The sequence below is a fragment of the Megascapheus bottae genome, chromosome 1 (assembly GCF_031878675.1).
Source record: "Megascapheus bottae isolate mThoBot1 chromosome 1, mThoBot2.hap1, whole genome shotgun sequence".
NCBI lineage: Eukaryota > Metazoa > Chordata > Mammalia > Rodentia > Geomyidae > Megascapheus > Megascapheus bottae.
In genome coordinates, this window is record NC_143509.1 from 90,941,213 (window position 1) to 90,961,553 (window position 20,341).

At 33.3% G+C, this 20,341-nt stretch overlaps 1 protein-coding gene across 2 annotated transcripts in view; it reads left to right on the forward strand.

Moving 5' to 3' along the window:
* Positions 1 to 20,341, forward strand: part of Ncam2 (neural cell adhesion molecule 2) — a 329,220-nt gene that overhangs the window by 243,311 nt on the left and 65,568 nt on the right. For both annotated transcript variants that reach the window (XM_090348116.1, XM_090348127.1), the window contains exons 10-12: positions 6,499 to 6,686; positions 12,305 to 12,401; positions 19,312 to 19,485. In XM_090348116.1, coding sequence (XP_090204242.1) covers positions 6,499 to 6,686; positions 12,305 to 12,401; positions 19,312 to 19,485 — 459 coding nt within the window. The remainder of the gene's footprint in view (positions 1 to 6,498; positions 6,687 to 12,304; positions 12,402 to 19,311; positions 19,486 to 20,341) is intronic.

Consider the following 20,341-nt stretch of genomic DNA (forward strand, 5'->3'; position numbering starts at 1 on the left):
CTTTGCTCAAGGATAGTGCTCTACCACTTGAGCCACAGCATCTCTTTCAGCTTTTCTATATATGTGGTACCGAGGAATCAAATCTAGCTCTTCATGCATGCTGGGCAAGCACTCTATCACTAGGCCAAACTCCCGGTTCCAGAAACAGCTTATTTCATGTGAAGTTTTATATGCAAACTGTATCTAATTGACTATCTAAAATAAGATAAGTATTTGTGGAAAATAAAATTACATAAAGTGACGAAAGAATCATGTATAGCACAATATGTTTCTAAGTACTTAATAGGATATATTAGGAAGGAGAAATATTCAGCCAAGAGAATGATTAATATTTGATAGATGAATAATTCACCACTTATAATCAATCCACTCCTATGGCTAGTAATGATTATATCATTAATAAAAGTCAAATTAGATTGTAGCCCAGTGTATGCTGTGAAGTCACATATAAGCATGCTTTAATATAAATGACTCTTAGACGATTTGACTTGAGGGTCATAAAATATGCTGAGATTTATGCATATTTTAGCACAAAAATGCACATCCAGTATTATGGGTAATTGGCAATAAGCACACATCTAATTTTGTATTCCACATAGCCATTTGAATTCCCATGGTGCATGGACTGAATCCAGTTAATTGCCATAGCTGAATTTGCATATGACTGAACATATAGTAGAACTGGATCTGTGAAATCATTAATTGAATTATCTTCTAAATATGCCAAAGGATATATTAGTTTTTACTCCCTTGGTACTTTCCCTTTGCATAAATCAAATGAGAAAATTCAAATAACTGAATGAAAGAGTCAAAGTGCTTCTGATATTTTTAGACTATGCTTAACTTTTAACTGAATTGAAGGACTAGCTTCTTTCCAAAGAAATAATAAGACAATAATATTTCAATAAAACAGACAAGTTTTCAGAACTACCAAATTAACGTGTCATTTCCTGCCATCTAAAAGGAAATGGTGATATATAGATAACATAATAATCTTGGATTTTCAATCGCTAATTTTATAATTACTGAGTGTCTGTTTTGTCTTTAATATAAATTCATTTGTTTCATAATATTAGTAGGAAAGCCTTTTTGTTTTTATACTTAGGAAATTTGGGATTCAGTTATGGAAAGGAAAACACAACAATATGTTTAATGTCATGATTCTAATAAATCGTTAGTGGATTTTATCATTGTGTGACTGAGCATTAAAAATGTGCAGACAAAAAAAAAGGCTACATCATTAGGCACAAAATCCTATAGGAGCATTACTATATATCAAATTGTTAACAAATACATCATTTGCAATGTGCAGCTCTGTTTCAATACTGACTGGAGAGACAGGACGGGAAAAGGGACTAAAAATATGCCCGATGGGCATGGATGAAGCTGAAGGGACAGTTAATGAAAACACAGAGACAAATCTTTTCTGGTCTAGGTAGGCCATCATAAAATCTGGAACTTAGGGCTGAGAATATTAACTTTTATAAGATTATAGTGACTCTGGTAATTTATCTTAAGGTAAATACTGATAGGAGTATAAGCTGGAAAACTAATTCTTAAGAGTTTTAACCAGGACAATGGGTTAGAAATGGATATTGGGCAATAGAATTTTTCCACACTATGTTTTAGTCGTGAGACAAGAAAGGCAAAGTTTTTAAAAATAAAGTATATTGCATATCAATGTGTCAGTGCTATATATGGTTCTTAATATTTGATGATAGAATACAAATTTGAATTTTAGGTGAATATAGTCATGCCATTAAATCATGTAACAAGGTTGTGGATTGGAAAAGAGAGGATGGAGCCTGAAGGAAGGAATGACATTGATCATAACGTGGTTTACTCAATTGGAACTGTTGAATTGAAACTCCACTGTACAACGACTTAAAGATCATTTTAAAAAATTGTGTGGCTGACGAAAAAGAGAAGAGAGTTCACTATAGAGTGAAAAATGGCTTATACAATGTTCAAGAGAGATTTGAATCCTAGACATTGCTTAAATTAGGGCAATGCATATTACATTAAAATCTTAGTTTAGCTCTGATTGATTATAAATTACTCCTCTGTGGTGCTTTTTAAATATGACTCAGTAGGTAGATACTATGTTTGTATAGTCAATTACTTGATAATATTTTTTCTTAAGAAATGGAAATTCAGGGCAAAGATTTTCTGTGTTCTAGTTCTCACTATTTGTGGCATGTACTGATATCAGCATTAAGTTGGTTGTATGCAGGCAAGTTTCATGTGCAGGTCAGAACTCAGCAAGAAGTAAAACCTCATTTAGGTCATAGGTACCAACTACAAAAAGAAATTGTCAAGAGGAAATATTTCACAGCCTGAGCAGAAGAAACTGAAGAAACTTAAAACATTGCCTGAAGCAAGTCAAAAAATCTCATATAATGACAGAACACACCATGAGTACTGGCTGCAAACTCAGATCTCTTTGTCAGGAAACAGCAACAAATAGAAGAATGTTTTTAATCAAAAGACCTGTGACTTTATACAGAGGCTGAAGTCATTCTTAAAGTTTTCCTTGGTGTTCCTGATATGGATAAGGTTGGACTTGACAAAGTTCTGAAAATTATTTTATTTCTTTTTTCCATATCCTCTTTTTTATTGTAATTAGTAAAAGGGTTACATGATATTTGCCAGATAGAAGGTGCATTAATTCACATACATTGATACCCTTTCACATGTCTTGGTACCCATTACCCTCCCCCCCCCCCCACACCCCCCACCCATCTTGGTTTTCCCCCCTTCCCTATCAAATTTCAAATAACCAAATACAAATAAATTCAATATATCAGATAACAAAGTGAGATACTATAACAATATGAGATACCCAAGGGACAGCAAAGGAGATGAGAGATAACATACTACATTAAGGACAACAATCATTCATTATATGGCTTTTGTTTCAATATCCTGGAGGTCCTTTCAATTAGCTTCATACTATATGGCCTTATGTATCAAGGTTTTGCTCTATTGCAGATCTCTGCTAGTAGAGCCCAAGGTTTCTACTGATTATGACAAATGAGGGAAACCATTGAGCCTAAGTTCCTTTGAGTCTGGCTTACTTCACTTAATATGATTTTTTCTAAGTCTTTCCATTTCCTAACAAATGGGGCGATGTCATTCTTTCTGACAGCAGCAGAGAATTCCATTGTGTACAAATACCACAACTTGTTGATCCACTCATCAACTGAGGGACATCTAGGTTGGTTCCATATCTTTGCTATGGTGAATAGTGCTGCAATGAACATTGTTGTGCTAGTGGGTTTAGTATGTTCTTGTTTCTGGATGGTTGGGTAAATGCCAAGTAGTGGAATTGCTGGGTCATAGGGGAGTTCTATGTTTAGCCTTTTGAGGCACTGCCACACTGCTTTCCATAGTGGTTGAACGAGTTTGCACTCCCACCAACAGTGTAGTAGTGATCCCTCCTGGCCACATCCCCTCCAACATCTGTTGTCATTCGTTTTCCTGATCCTGGCCATTCTAACTGGAGTGAGGTGGAATCTTAGAGTTGTTTTGATTTGCATTTCTTTTATGACCAGAGATGTTGAGCATTTCTTCATGTGTCTATAGGCCATTTTTGTTAAAAATATTTCTTTAAGTGGCTCTACAAATGAATTTCTTTTCAACATCTCAATTTGCAAATGCAACACTAACTTCAAAATACACCTTAATACTTTCATATCCAAAGCAGCATGTTGTTGGCAGAAAACCGGATCTATAGGTCAATAAAACAGAATAAAGTTTCTAGATAGCAACTTCCTATCCACAAGTAAATATAATGGACTACAAGCTTTACTGGAGAAAAGTGATTGTTTTCAGCAAATAGTATTGGTAAAACTGGAATTCTAAGTGCAGAACAATGAACTATACTTCTCTATTTTTCTTTGTCTTTTCTTCTCTCTCTTTTACTTCCTCTCCTACAACTTTTATTCAAACTAAAGGCTTCTAAGAGCTAGGCACTATGAAATCACCAGAAAAAAAGAGAAGATGTCATCTTGATGGACAGTGAAGTCGACAATACTACAAATATTTTTGGGAGAAACCACAAAAGTAATTGAATGTAAAGGAAAAGGAGGCAGAAGAAATTAAATCTAAATAAACAAGTTTCAGCATAATGAAAAGAAATAGTACAGAGTGACAACAAAATCTGTACAGTGGGAAAAACAATTTTGCAATTATTTGTCTGGCAAAGGGATACTTTCCAGACTAACAATGTCACAACCACCCCTCAGTGGTACATAAAATCCAGAAAATCAGGAAAAAAATACTATAATAGACCTAAAGATAGTTTTGAGGAGAAGATGTATTAGTTGATGTATGGGAGCACACTCAGTACCAGCAATTATCAAAGGTAATGAAAACCAAAATTACAGTAATTTAGCATGTGTTTTGAATAGAAAAGGCCATAAACTATGACAGATAGCAAGTGTGATGGCAAAGATATATAGGAAAGTGAATACTAGTACAGTGGTGGGGTTAATGTAAAGTACTGCAACATTATAGAAAACAGCAAGAAAATTACACCAAAAATGAGAACTTGAAATGTACCATTTTATCCAGCATTTCTACCAGGTTTATTTCTAATGAAACCAGAATTAAAAGAGACACCTGCATTCTCATTTTAAGCTGATATAAACATCAAACTATACATGTGTAAAAATCAATGGCGGATCATAGAGATGGATTGAATTTTTTAAGTTATGATTTACTGAACAATTATAATGTTACTGTTTTAATGTGAAATTCAAAGGAGGATATATTAGAAAAATATATTGCTTATTTGTGATATTGCTGTTTCAATTTAGGTTTCAAAATACCTCATGGAGAGACTGTTCTGAGTGAAATATAATTAAATAATAACATGAGAAACACTGATTTATATTGAGTTTTATAGTAAATTTCACTCTGGTTTGTTCCTGGAAGCAACTTCTAAATATTTTCAACAAAGAAGGGCAAATTTAACTTAGAGCACTGTTTTCCAGTTTAGTAATTGAGCTTATCTTCACACTAATGATATTTAAATGGCATGATCCAACATTCAAATATCATGTTTTCCTGACTTTGTGTATAACCTATTAAATACCTAACCTGAGAATTTGATTTTTTCATTTTTAAAGTTTTGTTGGGGTAATGTATAGAGGAGTTATAGTTATGTTCACCAGGTAATAGGTGCACTATTTCTCACACATTTATACCCCTTCTCATGTTTTTGTCCCTCCCCAAACCCCTCCCAATCATCTTGTTTTTCCCCCTTCCCTTTCCTATTTCAAATAAACAAATAAATGTATATACAATGTACCAGGTAACAAAGTCAGATACAGTAGCAATATGAGATTATCCAAAGGGCAAAAAAAAGAGAAGAGAAATAACATCCTACATTAAGAACAACAATCACACAAGACAATGCTCTGGTTTCCAACCTGGGAATTTTTTTTTAATACCCAAGATGCTTTTTTTATTGTAATTAATAGAAGGGTTACATTATATTCACCAGATAAAAGGTGCATTACTTCACAAACAGTGATAGCCTTTCTCATGACATGGTCCCCATTTCCCTCCTCCCTCCCCCCATCTTGATTTACCCCCTTCCCTATCCAGTTTTAAATAACTAAGCATATATAAAATATATCAGATAACAAGGTGAAATATTGTAACAATATGAGATAACCGAGTGATGGCAAAAGAGATGAGAGATAACATAGTATATTAAGGACAACAGTCACTCATTATAGGGCTTTTGTTTCTATATCCTGGAGGTCCTTTCATTTAGTGTCATACTATATGGCCTTATGTATCTAGAGTTTGCTCTATTGTGAATATGTGCTAGGAGAGCCCAAGGTTCCTACTGATTATGACAAATGAGGGAGACTATTGGGCCATGTTCCTTTGAGTCTGGCTTACTTCACTTAATATGATTTTTTCTAAGTCTTTCCATTTCTTAGAAATGGGGCAATACCATTCTTTCTGACAGCTGCATAGAATTTCATTGTATATAAATACCACATCTTGTTGATCCACTCATCAACTAAGGGACATCTGAGTTGGTTCCATATCTTTGCTGTGGTAAATAGTGCTGCAAGGAACATCGTTGTGCTAGTGGATTTAGTATGTCCTTGTTTCTGGATGATTGGGTAAATACCAAGTAGGGGAGTTCTATGTTAGTCTTTGGAGGAATTGCCATACTGCTTTCCATAGTCTCACCTGGGATTTTTTTTTTGCCAGTCCTGGGCTTGAGCTGTCCTTGGACTTTCTCAAGGCTAGAGCTCTACCACTTGAGCCTCAGCACCACTTCCAGCGTTTTTCATAAATATGGTACCGAGGAATCGAACCCGGGTCTTCGTGCATGCTAGGCAAGCACTCTACCACTAGGCCAAACTCCCAGCCCCTAACCTGGGAATTTTTATAACGTATTTTGTTATTCAAAATTCTATGTGAAGATTTGTCTTAAAACATCTTTTAACATTTTGTACTGTTGTTTTCCAGATGCTCCTAAATTTGTTTCAAATCAAACAATTTATTTCTCTTGGGAAGGAAATCCAATCAATATAAGTTGTGATGTGAAATCAAATCCACCAGCATCAATACACTGGAGAAGAGAAAAATTAGTCTTACCAGCTAAAAATATCACCAATTTAAAGACATATAGTGCAGGAAGAAAGATGATATTAGAGGTAAGTGTTCACTACTTTTAGAGTGTGGTTAATTCTAGTTATCCCAAAATATGTGCTAACCATATATGTATGTGTGTGTGTGTGTGTGTGTGTGTGTGTGTGTGTGTGTGTGTGTGTGACTTCTGTGCTTTTCTGACTGGTATATAGAAAGTTGAAATACTAGCCACATAGTTTATTATTCTAGTTTAGGTTCCTAAATAAACCATGCTTGTTAATTTCTCTCTTTTGTCTTTAAAATAAGATTATATAAGGTGCTTTTATACTGCCCCAGATGACTGGCTCTATGATACTGTTTAATAAAATACATTTTATTTATTAGCTGTAGATTGTATTATCAGGTATCAAATTGTATACAAGTTTATAGTGATTACTAGTTCTTCTAATTTATGGTGCTTTAGAACTGGGAAGGGTGTTTGAAGTCCAATTCAGATCATTCTGCTACATTATTCATGCAGTTGGCATAAATTAAAAGTAACCTCAACTTTTTATAATATCTAATTCTCATAGTAACATACAGTGTTTTCATTTGTCTCACTGTATCTCTTTTGCTTAGTAAGTAGATTCAGTAAAATGTTTGCTTAGTGGAATTATTCCACATAGTATCTCCAATTATTTGAAAGTGTGATGAGTAATTACTACATTTCTCTAGAGCTATTTTAATGTAAATCAGTTTTTCTGATTAATTATATGAGAAAGATTAACTGCTGGTATATTAACATGGTTGTCAATTTTGCAAAGACTATTTGGAGAGACTTAATGTAAATTTTAGTTGAAATTTAATCTAAAAGTTCAAAAATTAAAATTAATGGAAGAAACTGAAAAAAGAGATGATATTGTCCAACAATGAAATATTCTCATTATCTGAGATGACTTATGAAATCGTATTCCTTCTGTAAACATTTTAATACTAACTATAAAATTGTATTTTAAAAATCAAGTAATGTTTAACTATAGTTTTGCATAGAGGATTACCTACCAAAATAAAACGTGGCAGTCTAAGACGACTTTCAAAACAGTAAATTATGTAATCCTTCTTGTAAGCTTGAATTCCATGTCAAATGTGCCAGAATTGATTTAAGAAGACTACACACTTTTGCATCTGTGCTTTCCTTTTTGGTCCTCCTATGATAAGATATCCCAACATACATAGAAAAAGGTTCCTGCTGTCTACCTCCTCCTCCCTTTCTAAAGGTATCAGTCCTACTGAATCATGAGCCTCTGGTTTATGATAACCGTTGACTTGAATTACTTTCTTTTAAATCCCTATAAGCAAACTGAATCAAGAGGATTCAAATATGGGTTGCAGGATTTTGAAGCTGATAGGATGCAATGTAATGCAGCCTGTAGAGGATGGAAAGTAGCTTATTGCTTCTCCTTTTGCCTTTGTCTGGATTTCCTGGGAAATACATGAGAATCCAAAAAACAATAAGCCAGAGACAAACATAAATTTACATGTACCTAGGAGTCTTCACAACAGGGACTAGTGTAAAAAATGGCCATATTTTAGAAGAAGAACCAAATGTGTGTGAATGAAGGCAGAAAAATTGGATATCTGGACTGAGTAGTATATTCTAGGGATCTCATGAACAAAGTTATGACAGAGTGCAGAAACTAGTGAAAGACAGAAGGTCAATATGAATACTTAGTTTATTCAAACTAATCAATAACCCAAACTAGCAGTCTCTGTTTATTCCCAGTCTTGGAAAATGAGGCTTGCTTCTTTCCAAAGGTATATTGCATGAAGAAAACAAAGGTAAATATCTGCTTGAAGTTACTGTCTCTCCGTTCATCAATGAGCCTTCCAATTCATTCTGTTTGGAGATAAGACATCTATATGTCCTTCAAATTCACAGCAGGTTGATTTCACTTTAGGGATAATGACACATTGCCCTGTAACTTCTACTTGTCTTATTCTTTACACTTCTGAGATTTAGGGATGCCTCATAATACTATGTTGTTGACAGAAATGAAATTTTCATTTCATTTCACTTGTAGAAAAATCTCATGCTATAATACTCTGCATAAACTAAATTCTTCCACATGAAGGTAAAACATTTTTTATTCCTTTACAGATATACAAATACTTTGATATGTTAAGGAATTGACTTTGAACAATTTTGTAGACATTTTCATTTTCATAAATAAAGTCTATATGTTGCATAAAGATGAAGTTACATAGCTAATAGAACTTGAATAACATATAAAGCAATAATAAAAAGAGCATAGAGCATGAGTAAGTTGTAGTGAGTAGCATGTATAGTTGACTGTGAAAATACATGTTATTTCTATAAAATGTTTCAATGGTCATGTTAATGTTGATATTTAACAAAATTTAGTAAAACAGACATAGAAAATTGGACCCTAATATATTTATATGACTTATGAAATTATTTATTTGAAAGTGTGTGTGTGTGTGTGTGTATGCGTGTGTATGTGTGTGTATGTGTGTGTGTGTTTCTGGTAATTATTTACGGAACCTTGCTTAGTAGGCCTTCGTTATACCAAATGAGCCTTATCTCTAGTCCTTACATTCTTTTTCTTTTTTTAAAGTTTTTTTTTTTGGATCATGAGCTTTTGCCTGGATCTGTTTTTCCCCTTAATTCTCCTGTCTCCCCCTTTCCAGATGTGAATCATAATATTTGGTTTATTTTTCTAGCCAGGGATTTGCTAAGTTTTCCTGGACTGGCCTGAAATATTGACCCTTCTATGTATACTTTTTTGCCAGTCATGGGGCTTGAACTCAGGGACTGAGCACTGTCCTTAGACTTTTCAGAAGGCTAGAGTTCTACCACTTGAGCCACAGCACCACTTTCTATGTCTATGGTACCAAGGAATCTCACCCAGGTCTTCGTGCATGCTAGGCAAGCACTCTACCACAAGTCAAACTCTCGGCCCCTATGTACACTTTTTAAGTGGGCTAGAATTATCTTATGCCTAGAATTGATCTTTAGTCTCTCTTTCATTAATTATAGATTCTTTCACTTAATGGCAATAAAATCTGTGAGCAATAGTTATCAAAACCAGTTTGGGTTTTGTATTTGTCAGATGGCACACAAAGTAACAATTCAGCATTTTAATATATGAACAAATATAGATGGTGAAAGATTCTAATCTGGTATTTATTTTATCTGTGTCATTGTTCCTTGTCCTAAATGGAAAATGCTGACTTCTAAATGCAAGCCTTTCTCACCAGAGGCTACAGAAAATGGTTTTATGCAAGCTTAGGAAATCAGCTTAACCTCTTCATAAACACTGTGCTCTCAGTTTCTGTTTGGAGATTAAAAACTGAGTTTTTAATCCATTATATTCATATATATGTATATATATGTGAACTTGAATTTATTTCAGCTGGGTTTAAAAATAGAGGAATAAATGTGATGAATGATGTTTGTAATATTTCCTGGGTAAATTCAGTAATCATTTCTATATTGGCATGGATTTAAATGCATTTATTTAACCATTTATAATATGCCTTGTGCTGCATTTTATTTTCATAAGTCATTATTATTTTCATGTGAAATCATTTTGGACTGTACTTGCCTCTTGTTTGTGGTTTTTTTCTGTCAGTCGTGGGGCTTGAACTCTGGACCTATGCACTGTCCCTGAGCTCTTCAACTCAAGGCTAGCACTCAAACACTTGAGCCCAATACCATTTCCAGTTTTCTGGTGGCTAATTGGAGATAGAGTCTAAGAGTCACATGGACTTTTGTGTCCTGAGTGTCTTTGAAGTGTGATCTTCAGATCTCAGCCTCCTGAGTAACTGGGATTACAGTCATGAGTCACCAGCTCCTGGCCTTGTTTCTGTGTTGTAGTTGTGTTCCTCAGACTATATACAATAAGCATCAGGGCATGTGTTTTGGCAGATTAACAATAGAACTTTTGAAATTTATTTTAATCTGTCATATGATGGATCCTTTTTAAAATTTGTTAACTATAGGACAAAATACATGTTATTTATTTAATATATAGTTGTAAAGCTTTCCCTGTTGATGCTTGAATTTCCAGTGGGGTAAAGAGAACTCAGTCATTTGACAATGACTCCAATGAAAATGTTTAAGGTTAGAAATTTTGCAGAATAGAATTTTTTTCTGGAAATCCTGCCCCTGCATTTATTGATTCAATAAATATGTTCTTTGTGTTGGGATAGTTGAATCCTTTCTCATAGGTCTGAAGAACAAAATCAAATATCATTGCTGAGTGCAGGTGGTTCACTCCTGTAATCCCTGCTACTCTGAAAGCTGAGGTCTGAGAATTGTGGCTCCAGCCTGGGCAGGAAATGTTTGAAAGATTCTTATATCCAATTAATCACAAAACCCTATATATATGTATATATAACATGTTTATAAATGTTAGAATAGATATCTTTATTTGTAACTTAATATTTGTATTTATAAATATATGTATGTATATAGTTAGATCTTCCTTGTTAGTAAAAATTATCTTCAGAGTTAAATTAATACTGCTTATCAAAAACTGGTTGTAAAATGATTTTTTGAATCACTCAGATGCACATAAATAAGAGCTGTAGATGTTCAAGCTTTAATCTTATGTTCAGTTATCAGATGGACAGCAGACTAAAAAGTGAATGACAAAGCTTTTTTATACTGGGTCAGCATTACCATCTTCAATGGACCTCAAAATTGCTCCCTTTGCTAATAACCTCCCATTACTACAAAATCATTTTTCTCTCTTTTGGGATAGCTTTGAATTAGGTGCAACTCTCTTAAAAATAGTTACTGGAATTGAGAATTACATCTATTACTGTCATCAAATCTCTCTTCAGAATTGGTACTTCAGAATTCCTGCACATTAGAATCATGGGCTTGCTCCCACTATTCACCAAGACAATCCCGAAAGGTTAACTTAATTAAAGATTTCAAATACATAAAGATTGAGGTCAGTTATATTCCACTGACACTGAAAGAGAATGATAGGAGTCAAATGAAAATGAAGGTACGATGCCATTGATAGATATGAAACATTTTTTGTCTGAGTAGATTTGCACAAATGTAATATTTTCTTGCAAAATAGCTTGTTGAAAACATTTTAGAACTACTTCTAATCTTTTGCTATTATTTTATATTTACAAACTCAAGAACTAGAGGTAAATCACACTTGTTTATGCCTGTACTGAACTTTAATCAGATCTGAAGCTAATGTGTGTGTGTGTGTGTGTGTGTGTGTGTGTGTGTGTGTGTGTGTTAGCATTACTTTTAATACTAGCTTCCTGGCTTCAATTTCACTTCCATTCTTTCAAGCAGCCAAAAATCTATGTATTTATCCAAGAATGATTCTATCAATCATCTATCTGTCATCTACCTATTGACCTATAATCATCTCTTGATTATGTATAAATGGATGTAAATATATACATATATGTTATTTCTGTAATTTACAGAGTATATATTTTTCTAGTCAGTAATACCAAAACTATTACAGTGAAATAAACCTAGTAATATATGGCATGAAGTTTTGTGTAGTTTCAATTTCTATTTGACAAAGCAAAAGATTATGGATAGTAATTCTTTGGTGAATAATTGATCCTATTTGTAAACATCAGGCATACTAAAGCCTTTTGAATCTTACCTAAACTTTGACTTTTTTAATGTTTGTTTTAGATTGCGCCTACATCTGACAATGACTTTGGACAATATAACTGCACAGCCACTAACCGTATAGGAACAAGATTTCAGGAATATTTTCTTGCTTTAGCTGGTAAGTGTCAAGACCTCGTGAAATAGTTCTGTTATCAAATGAGATTTAAAATTGTGCCACAACCCCACTTCCAGTTTTCTAGTGGTTAATTGGAGATAAAGAGTCTCATGAACTTTAGTGCCTGAGCTGGCTTTGAATCCTGATCCTGAGATCTCAGCTAGGATTATAGACCTGAGTCACTAAGACCAGCTTATTTGATCATTTTTAACAGTACTTAATGTAACTTTAATTTTATGTTAGTTTTGGAAAGATGATCATTTTATTTTTAACTATATATCTTGTCAATTATGTCTTTAGTCAAAAAATTTCATGAAGGATTTTTTTTTGCCAGTACTAGGGCTTGAACTCAGGGCCTGAGCACTGTCCTTTGACTTTCTCAAAGCTAGAGCTCTACTACTTGAGCCATAGCCCCACTTCCACCTTTCTCTATGTATGTGGTACCAAGGAATTGAACCTGGGTCTTTGTGCATGCTAGGCAAGCACTCTACCACTAGGCCAAATTCCCGACAAAGGATTATTTTTTTATACTTAAAATTTTCACAAGCTCAAAATATTCACATTACTATGAAACTTAGATTATCTGTTTTTCATTAATTCAAGCACTTTGTGAGAAAAATCAGGTAATTTTCTATATTGTGAGAGAAAGGAAAAAGACACTCTTTGGAGGAAATGAGAGACTGGGTAGTGAGAAAATATTAAAAGGTGAAGAGATTAAAGTGAAAAGAGAAAATATGAGATGAAAGAAAGAAACTAGGTAACATTTATTGCCTGTCATGAAGTCATTAGAAAATTACGTTTAATGAAATGCTTGAGAAATACACTTTCTGTAATTAGTAATGTGAATAAACCACTATAATATTCAATTAAGTATTAGGAAAATGAAAAGTGCCAAGTTACATCAAATTAAAATTTAATAAATTGTAATACCATTTGTAATTGTTGGTGGGCATTCATTATTGAATTAATTGAACTTGTTAAGAAATTAGGCAATTTTTCTTGTATAGGTCATAAATCTTCTACAAATAATTAGATACATTATCAATATATGAATTTATAATTGTGTTACTAGCAGTACTCCATTGTATATTGTATTACATTTTTCTATGATTAAGTTTTCTATGGGGGAAAATAATACAGAAAGCATGAATTTGTTTTTATATGGTGAAAGAACTTTTTAGTACAAGAAGTGTGGAAAGTATAATATTTTATTACTGAATTTCAAAGAATACCATGATTATAAGAAAGAAATTGTTAATATTTTTTATTTTTAAATTTTATTATCAAATATTGTTATTTATTTATTTATTTATTTATTTATTTTTGCCAGTCCAGAGCTTGAGCTCAGGGCCTGAGGACTGTCCTTGGATTTTTCTCAAGGCTAGAACTCTACCACTTGAGCCTCAGCACCACTTCTGGCTTTTTCTAAGTATGTGGTACCAAGCAATCAAACCCGGGTTTTCATGCATGCTAGGCAGGCACTCTACCACTAGGCCAAACTCCCAGCCCTGTTATTTATTTTTAATACTTAAGCTTCTTTATTTCAACTCTAGTGGTTGATCTGTTCTTATAATTCTTAAAATACTGGTCTTCTGTTTGTTTTCTTAATGATAGTAACAGTTCTTTATATATGGTATAAAGTTCTTATAAAATAGTATTTTTTTTTTGCCAGTCTGTGGGTTTGAATCCTGTTCTTGAGCTTTCTCAATGATAGAGCTCTACTACATGACTGCTTCTGGTACCAAAGAATTGAACTTAGGACCCCATGCGTGCTAGGCAAGCACTCTACCACTAGGCTACAAGCCTGGCCCAATAGTAAAATTTTTTATACCTGGTCAGTTTTAGGCCATCTTGTAAGTGGTGATCAGATACCACAGCTGTGGTAGAGGGAGCTGGGTCTTGCTCCCCAGAATATAACCTCGTTGTCTACCTAAGCAGGCTGCTGTAAGAACAGTTGGAATTAAAACATTGCAAGTGCCAAACAAATGATAAGTTCTCCAAAAGATAAAATAACAGTTGTTATTTCAACTAAAATATAGTTAATAGTGATCGCTTTCCTTTTGTGGAAAATGACAGTGAGCCTATATATCTTTAGTTATGATAAATATATCCAGATATCATGAATCATTGTACAGTAAAATGGAAAATAATTACTGCATATTTGGGACTCTATTAAATCATTTAATTTTATTACTTTTTAAAATCATTTGGTGGCTTGTTCTACTTATGTAGTCCCACTTGGCTTTCCATTTTGTGTTTCACAATTGATTTTTCTAACCTTAGTTCAGAACTCCATACTTCGCTCTGTTATATCTCAATTTGTCAGTTTTGACTCATCTTTTTAACCTACTAAGATCTTGTCAAATCCAATAGCTGAGTTTTCTTTCTGAGATTGATTTAATTCACAAATATTATGAAACTGACATCTCGATGTCGACCCTAGACATGAACAAGCTTTATACAAGTTACTGTTGAGAACAGATATATACTTACTGGTTAAACTTTATCAATTGAACAGAATTCTATAGATATGATATTAATAAGAGTCAGTCTCCTGATCCTACCCAGATGAACCTGAGCTAGAAGCCAGCTAAATTGAGTCCACTTTGAAATTCATTCTCTTTAACTGAATTGAAAGCCAAAATTCTCTAAATTCCCTCATGGAAAATCGTTTATTTTTATTGCACTTTATTAGTGTGTGTCTTGGTATAAAAGGTAAAATTTTGAACTATTTCCCTATAGGTGAACAATGCCCTTCTAAAATCCACTCCCTTTTAGCACTCTTCTTTACCCATCATCCATAATATATTCAAATAAATTACATTGTTCTGCTTTTATATATAAATGAGAAGTTCTTCAATAATATTTACCCTCGTTCATTCTATCTGTTCATCTTCCTCCTTTCTTAGTGGGACCTAATCCCAGAAGATCCTGTTAATCTGTTTATTTGGTATTAGTTATAGTAACTCTTCCCTGAGGTATTTCATACATGTATGAATTATAATTTACTCAAATAAATCCTATCAATTTCTCCATTTTTGTAAAGAAGATTCCTTACCCTTCTACTATTTATAAGGTTTCTGTGAATTTTATTATGCCATGTTTCTAGGTGGACACAAAGTATTTCAATACTATTCACCCTTTGTCAGTTTCTTAATTTCTCTACTCAAAATCAGTCTCACAGTCACAATCATATTGTATGCATATATGATGTAATATATATACATATATTCATGTAGATGAACAACTTTTAGCACAAGATATGAGAAACAACTGAGTGTATATGCCAGGGAAACTTAGGGAAACATGGTGAAGAGATATCTATGCTCCTGTGTTTGTGGCAGTACTGTCATACTGGCATGCCCACTAACAGATGTATAGGTCAGGGAAAGCATGGCATAAAAAAACATGGAGTGCATTTCATGTGTAACACAAAGATGAAACCTGATTGTGCTAATGTGGATTTACCTATGGATTTATGTTCAATGAAATAAGCCAGACATAGAAGAAAAATTCCTCCTGCTCATTCTTAGGTGAAGCAAAAATATTTTATCTTGCAAAAGTAAATATTTTGATGATTATTTCTTATGCATAGAGAGAGACAGGAAAATGTTAAGCCACAAGATACATGATTTTACATAGATGTGAAGAATAAATTTCATGTATATATTAAATCAGAGTAATCAATGATGATATATTTTATTTCTGAAAAATGTAGAGTAGTTTCTGTTAACTCAAATATTTTGAATGATAACTATATGAAGTAATATACTATTTAGTGAACTTTGACTAATTATATACACATTTGTATACATAAATGAGATTATACATACATGTATAAATATATGCAGATAGATGCTCATGTATCTGTGTGTATACAAATATATTTGTGAATATTTTATTTAACAGGATAAAATTATATGTTTGCTAATGTAAATGTGGTATTTTTGGTATTTGCATTAATAGAGTAAGATAGCTCATTGTAGCTTTGATTTGAATGTCTATGCTGATTAGTTGTATAAAGCATTTTCTAGATGTGTTGCCTATTTTTCTTTTTTGAGATATGCTTACGTAGTTATTTTGCCATTAAGGAAATTGTGCCTTTCTTATTACAGAAGATTGCAGTTACCAAGGCGCTGGATTTATAGAATATATTCCATTATTTTTGTGCACAAAAGGTTTTCAGACTTATTACATAAAATTCATTTTTGTTTGTTTTATAACAACGTTTTGGATCAAACCTATAGAAAAAATGTCAAGTAATATGACATAGATATTTTAAAACTTTGAAAAGTGACCCTATTTATACATGATTACTTAAAATATTACTTAACAGACTTAGTATTTATATTTATTGTTCAGATTTCTGAATGTATATCCCACAAAATTAGCAAAGTCAGAGAAGAGTTATGTTGGCAGGGATGGAAGAGAACATTAAAGAGGGAACACTGATCAAGATCTATTGTATTAAGAAACTGCTTTGTTATATGGCACCTGCTTTGTAAAACTTTTTAAAGTTAATTTAAAAAAAGATTTCTGCAGTATAACTTTTGGAGGTATCATTATTCTGCACATTTATTTTTGAGGTTTCATCTTAAGACACTACTTGTTTCATAACATCTCTGTATAATTTATAGTTAGTAATTAGAGTTGAAATATATACACTGCTGTAGCACTTACAATGTTTATATCCAAAAGGCCATAAACTGCCTTCTTGGAATTTTGCCCAGGAATATATTGTGGTACATACAAAACCCTTTTTCCAAGTCTACAAAACAGAGGCCATTTGATTTTTCATTGCCATGTGAGTTTATGGGAATGTTTAATTGATACACACACACACACACACACACACACACATATGTGTACACAAATATATAAATGCATCTCTTAAAAGGAACAAAGCTTGTTTCCTCTTCTAATGTGAAAAATTATACTATATACTATATAGAAAGAGAAGGAATTAATAAAGCGAATACTTCTTAATATTTACTCTTACATGAATTCTTCCAATTTTTTAAATGTGGATTTAAAAAATTTCTCTTTGAGATGTCCTGTTTCACATTTTACTCTCCTACTTTTTTTGCCTAAGAAACAATTATTTATAAACATGCTAGAAATTAAAATGAATTTCCACCAAACCTGTCTCTTCTTACTTGGGATAAGGCAATTTAATCAACATGTACAATAAACAACTCAAGTAAGATTTTGTATTTATTTTTCCCAAAGGATTTAGAATTCAGTATTTTAACTAAATGTAAGTGAAATATAAATAATCAATAAGTTGTAATATATTTAGTTTCCGAATATTAGCACTTTCTGTAAGCTTACTAGAACCCCAAATTTATACAGATAAATGTAATGAAAAGAAAATATATTTCAAAACTGTCAGCATTAGTGAGTAAATAAAATTTATTTATTCTTTTTTATGATATTGTTAGTTTTCAATGCAGGATCTTGTGTGTTTACTTAGTATGCAAAGGTATTGTTGAGCCATTTCTCCAGCTGTGTTTCCCAGATATTTTAAAGTATTGTTATCTTTATGTTCACATTTTATTATAAATATATACAGAGGTGTTTCATTTCAGGTAATGAGATCATTTTTAACCTTTTTGAATGCATTTATCTGAGATGGTGAAATTATGGTAGCTCAAAAGTCCTTGAATCTTTGCATGTTGGTTCTCCTCCTGCATACCATTTTCTTTTATTTATATCACCACTATAGGTTTTATTTTATTTTATTCTTTTTAAAATTATTTTATTGGTGTTTTAGACATTATATACATCAGGATTACCTTTACATATGCCAGGTGGTAATACATTTCCTTCCTTCTGTTCCTTCCTTCTCTCCCCTTGATTCCTTTCATCTCTGCCCATGAGTTGCATAGGTTACTTTCATCACTGTCCAGGGCATCCAATGGGCTTCACTGCATGTCCTTTGGAAGTGTTACCCCACTTCTGCATTTCCTCACTTTTTCTGTTATTGACCCCCACACCACCAGACCTCTAAGTTGTAAAGTTCTAGTGTCTAGTGAGTATTGCGGCTGAATTGGTTCTCCTATGTCCTGTTGTTTCCCCCTCTCCTCCCAGAACAGATAAACTTACATACGAGACAAAGGGAACAGAAATCAAAATTCGTGACAAAAGAGAATAACCCAAAAGGGAACAAAAAAAGAAAAAACATACTACAAACAGTATGATAAAACGGCTATTTTCCCCATCTCTTGGAGTTCATTTCTATAAGCATCATTTCTTAAAATCATATCCGCAAAGATATTGAGCCTCCTACCATTTCTTGAAACTCAGGCATGCTTCCCTATACTTGTTGAGTTTAGCCTGCCAAGGTTATTCTCCCAGGTATGTGCCTATAAAGGTTCTCAAACTTTTCTGTCCAAACTTGCCTTGAGCTGGGATTCTCTCACAGTCAGTCCCCAAAATATCTAGGATTACATAAATAATCCTCCTGACATGCTTTATCCAATGCTACAACCTTCCTTATTTCTCCATCTTGTTTGATTTTCTCTTTTTTGATCCCATGCCTACATGCAAAACTGTGCATGTGTGCACATACGTATGTACACACACACACACACACACACACACACACACACACACACAAAAGCTTATTTTACTTGACCTCAGTAAGATAGTGTGGGCTATATAGAAAATGGAAAAGCAAAATATTACCTCAACAAGTTAATATTTAGAGTAGCATTTAGTATTTAGTGTGATTGGATGTGCTAATAGGAATTCAGTGGTACATACTTTCTTGAGATTTACAAAGCTCACTCAGGTATGAAAGGAAACCAATTTTTTCCTTTTTTTTTTTTCCAATTTCCCTCAAGCCACAAGTCTTCAAAATGGCAGTCTGCATTATCTATGTGATGTTTCCTGTATGCTTTTAAATTTGTAGACGTGCCATCCAGTCCCCACGGTGTGAAGGTAATAGAGCTGTCACAGACCACGGCCAAGGTATCTTTCAACAAGCCAGACTCCCATGGCGGTGTGCCGATTCATCACTATCAAGTAGATGTCAAAGAAGTGGCATCAGAAACTTGGAAAATAGTACCCTCCCATGGAGTTCAAAGTAAGTCAACAATGTATCCATATGTTTCATTCACATCACAGTTGTTAAACCACTGTGATTACCGCCTTGTTTTGCTTCATGTTTTTTTTTCATTCACTGCCTTAGGCTTGTGAAGACATATTGCCCCTTAAGAATACTTCAATTAAAGGGTGGAAAGATTTCTATTATTTATTTTCTGATCACTTGTGTCTTCTAAGATGCTGAGGATATAATCTACGGACTTGTATGTGTTAAGCAAGATGCCTACAAATGATCTACGTGCTGAGTGTCCATCTCTGATACAAATGTTAAGTTTAATAATGCCCTCGAAGTTGTATTCTTTTAGAAAGTTTGCTTGAGGAGCACAGACTATAATCAAAGGCATTTTCATGAGTGCAGTGATTCATGGTCTCAGACCAACAGCTCTTAAAGTTGACAGTGAAAGCAAAATTCTCCTTGTCCTGTGGCTGAGTATTTCTTACAGTAGAAAAAAATTTTTGTGTAAAGGCTTGCTTTTCTGTGTTATTGTTACACCTACTTTCATAGATAATTAATAAATACATTAAAAAGTATTTTAGGATATGGTCATGTAACTGAGCTGTCACATTAAATGTAAATGTTCTGATTGACCAATCATAGAACAAAATTTAGGTTTAATTCAGCATTTCTGTCTTCTCTGACCCCATTACACAGCATGAAGCACATATTCTCTTGGTGCTGGAGCAAATACTGCCTTTCTTTTCCTTGGTGCTATGGTTCTCTTTCACATGTAAAAATAAATGACACACAAGATTTATTATATTTTCATATACACATACATCATATACTTTGATAAATTATCCTCTGTATTTCTTTTTCATACCCTCTTCCTGTTCTT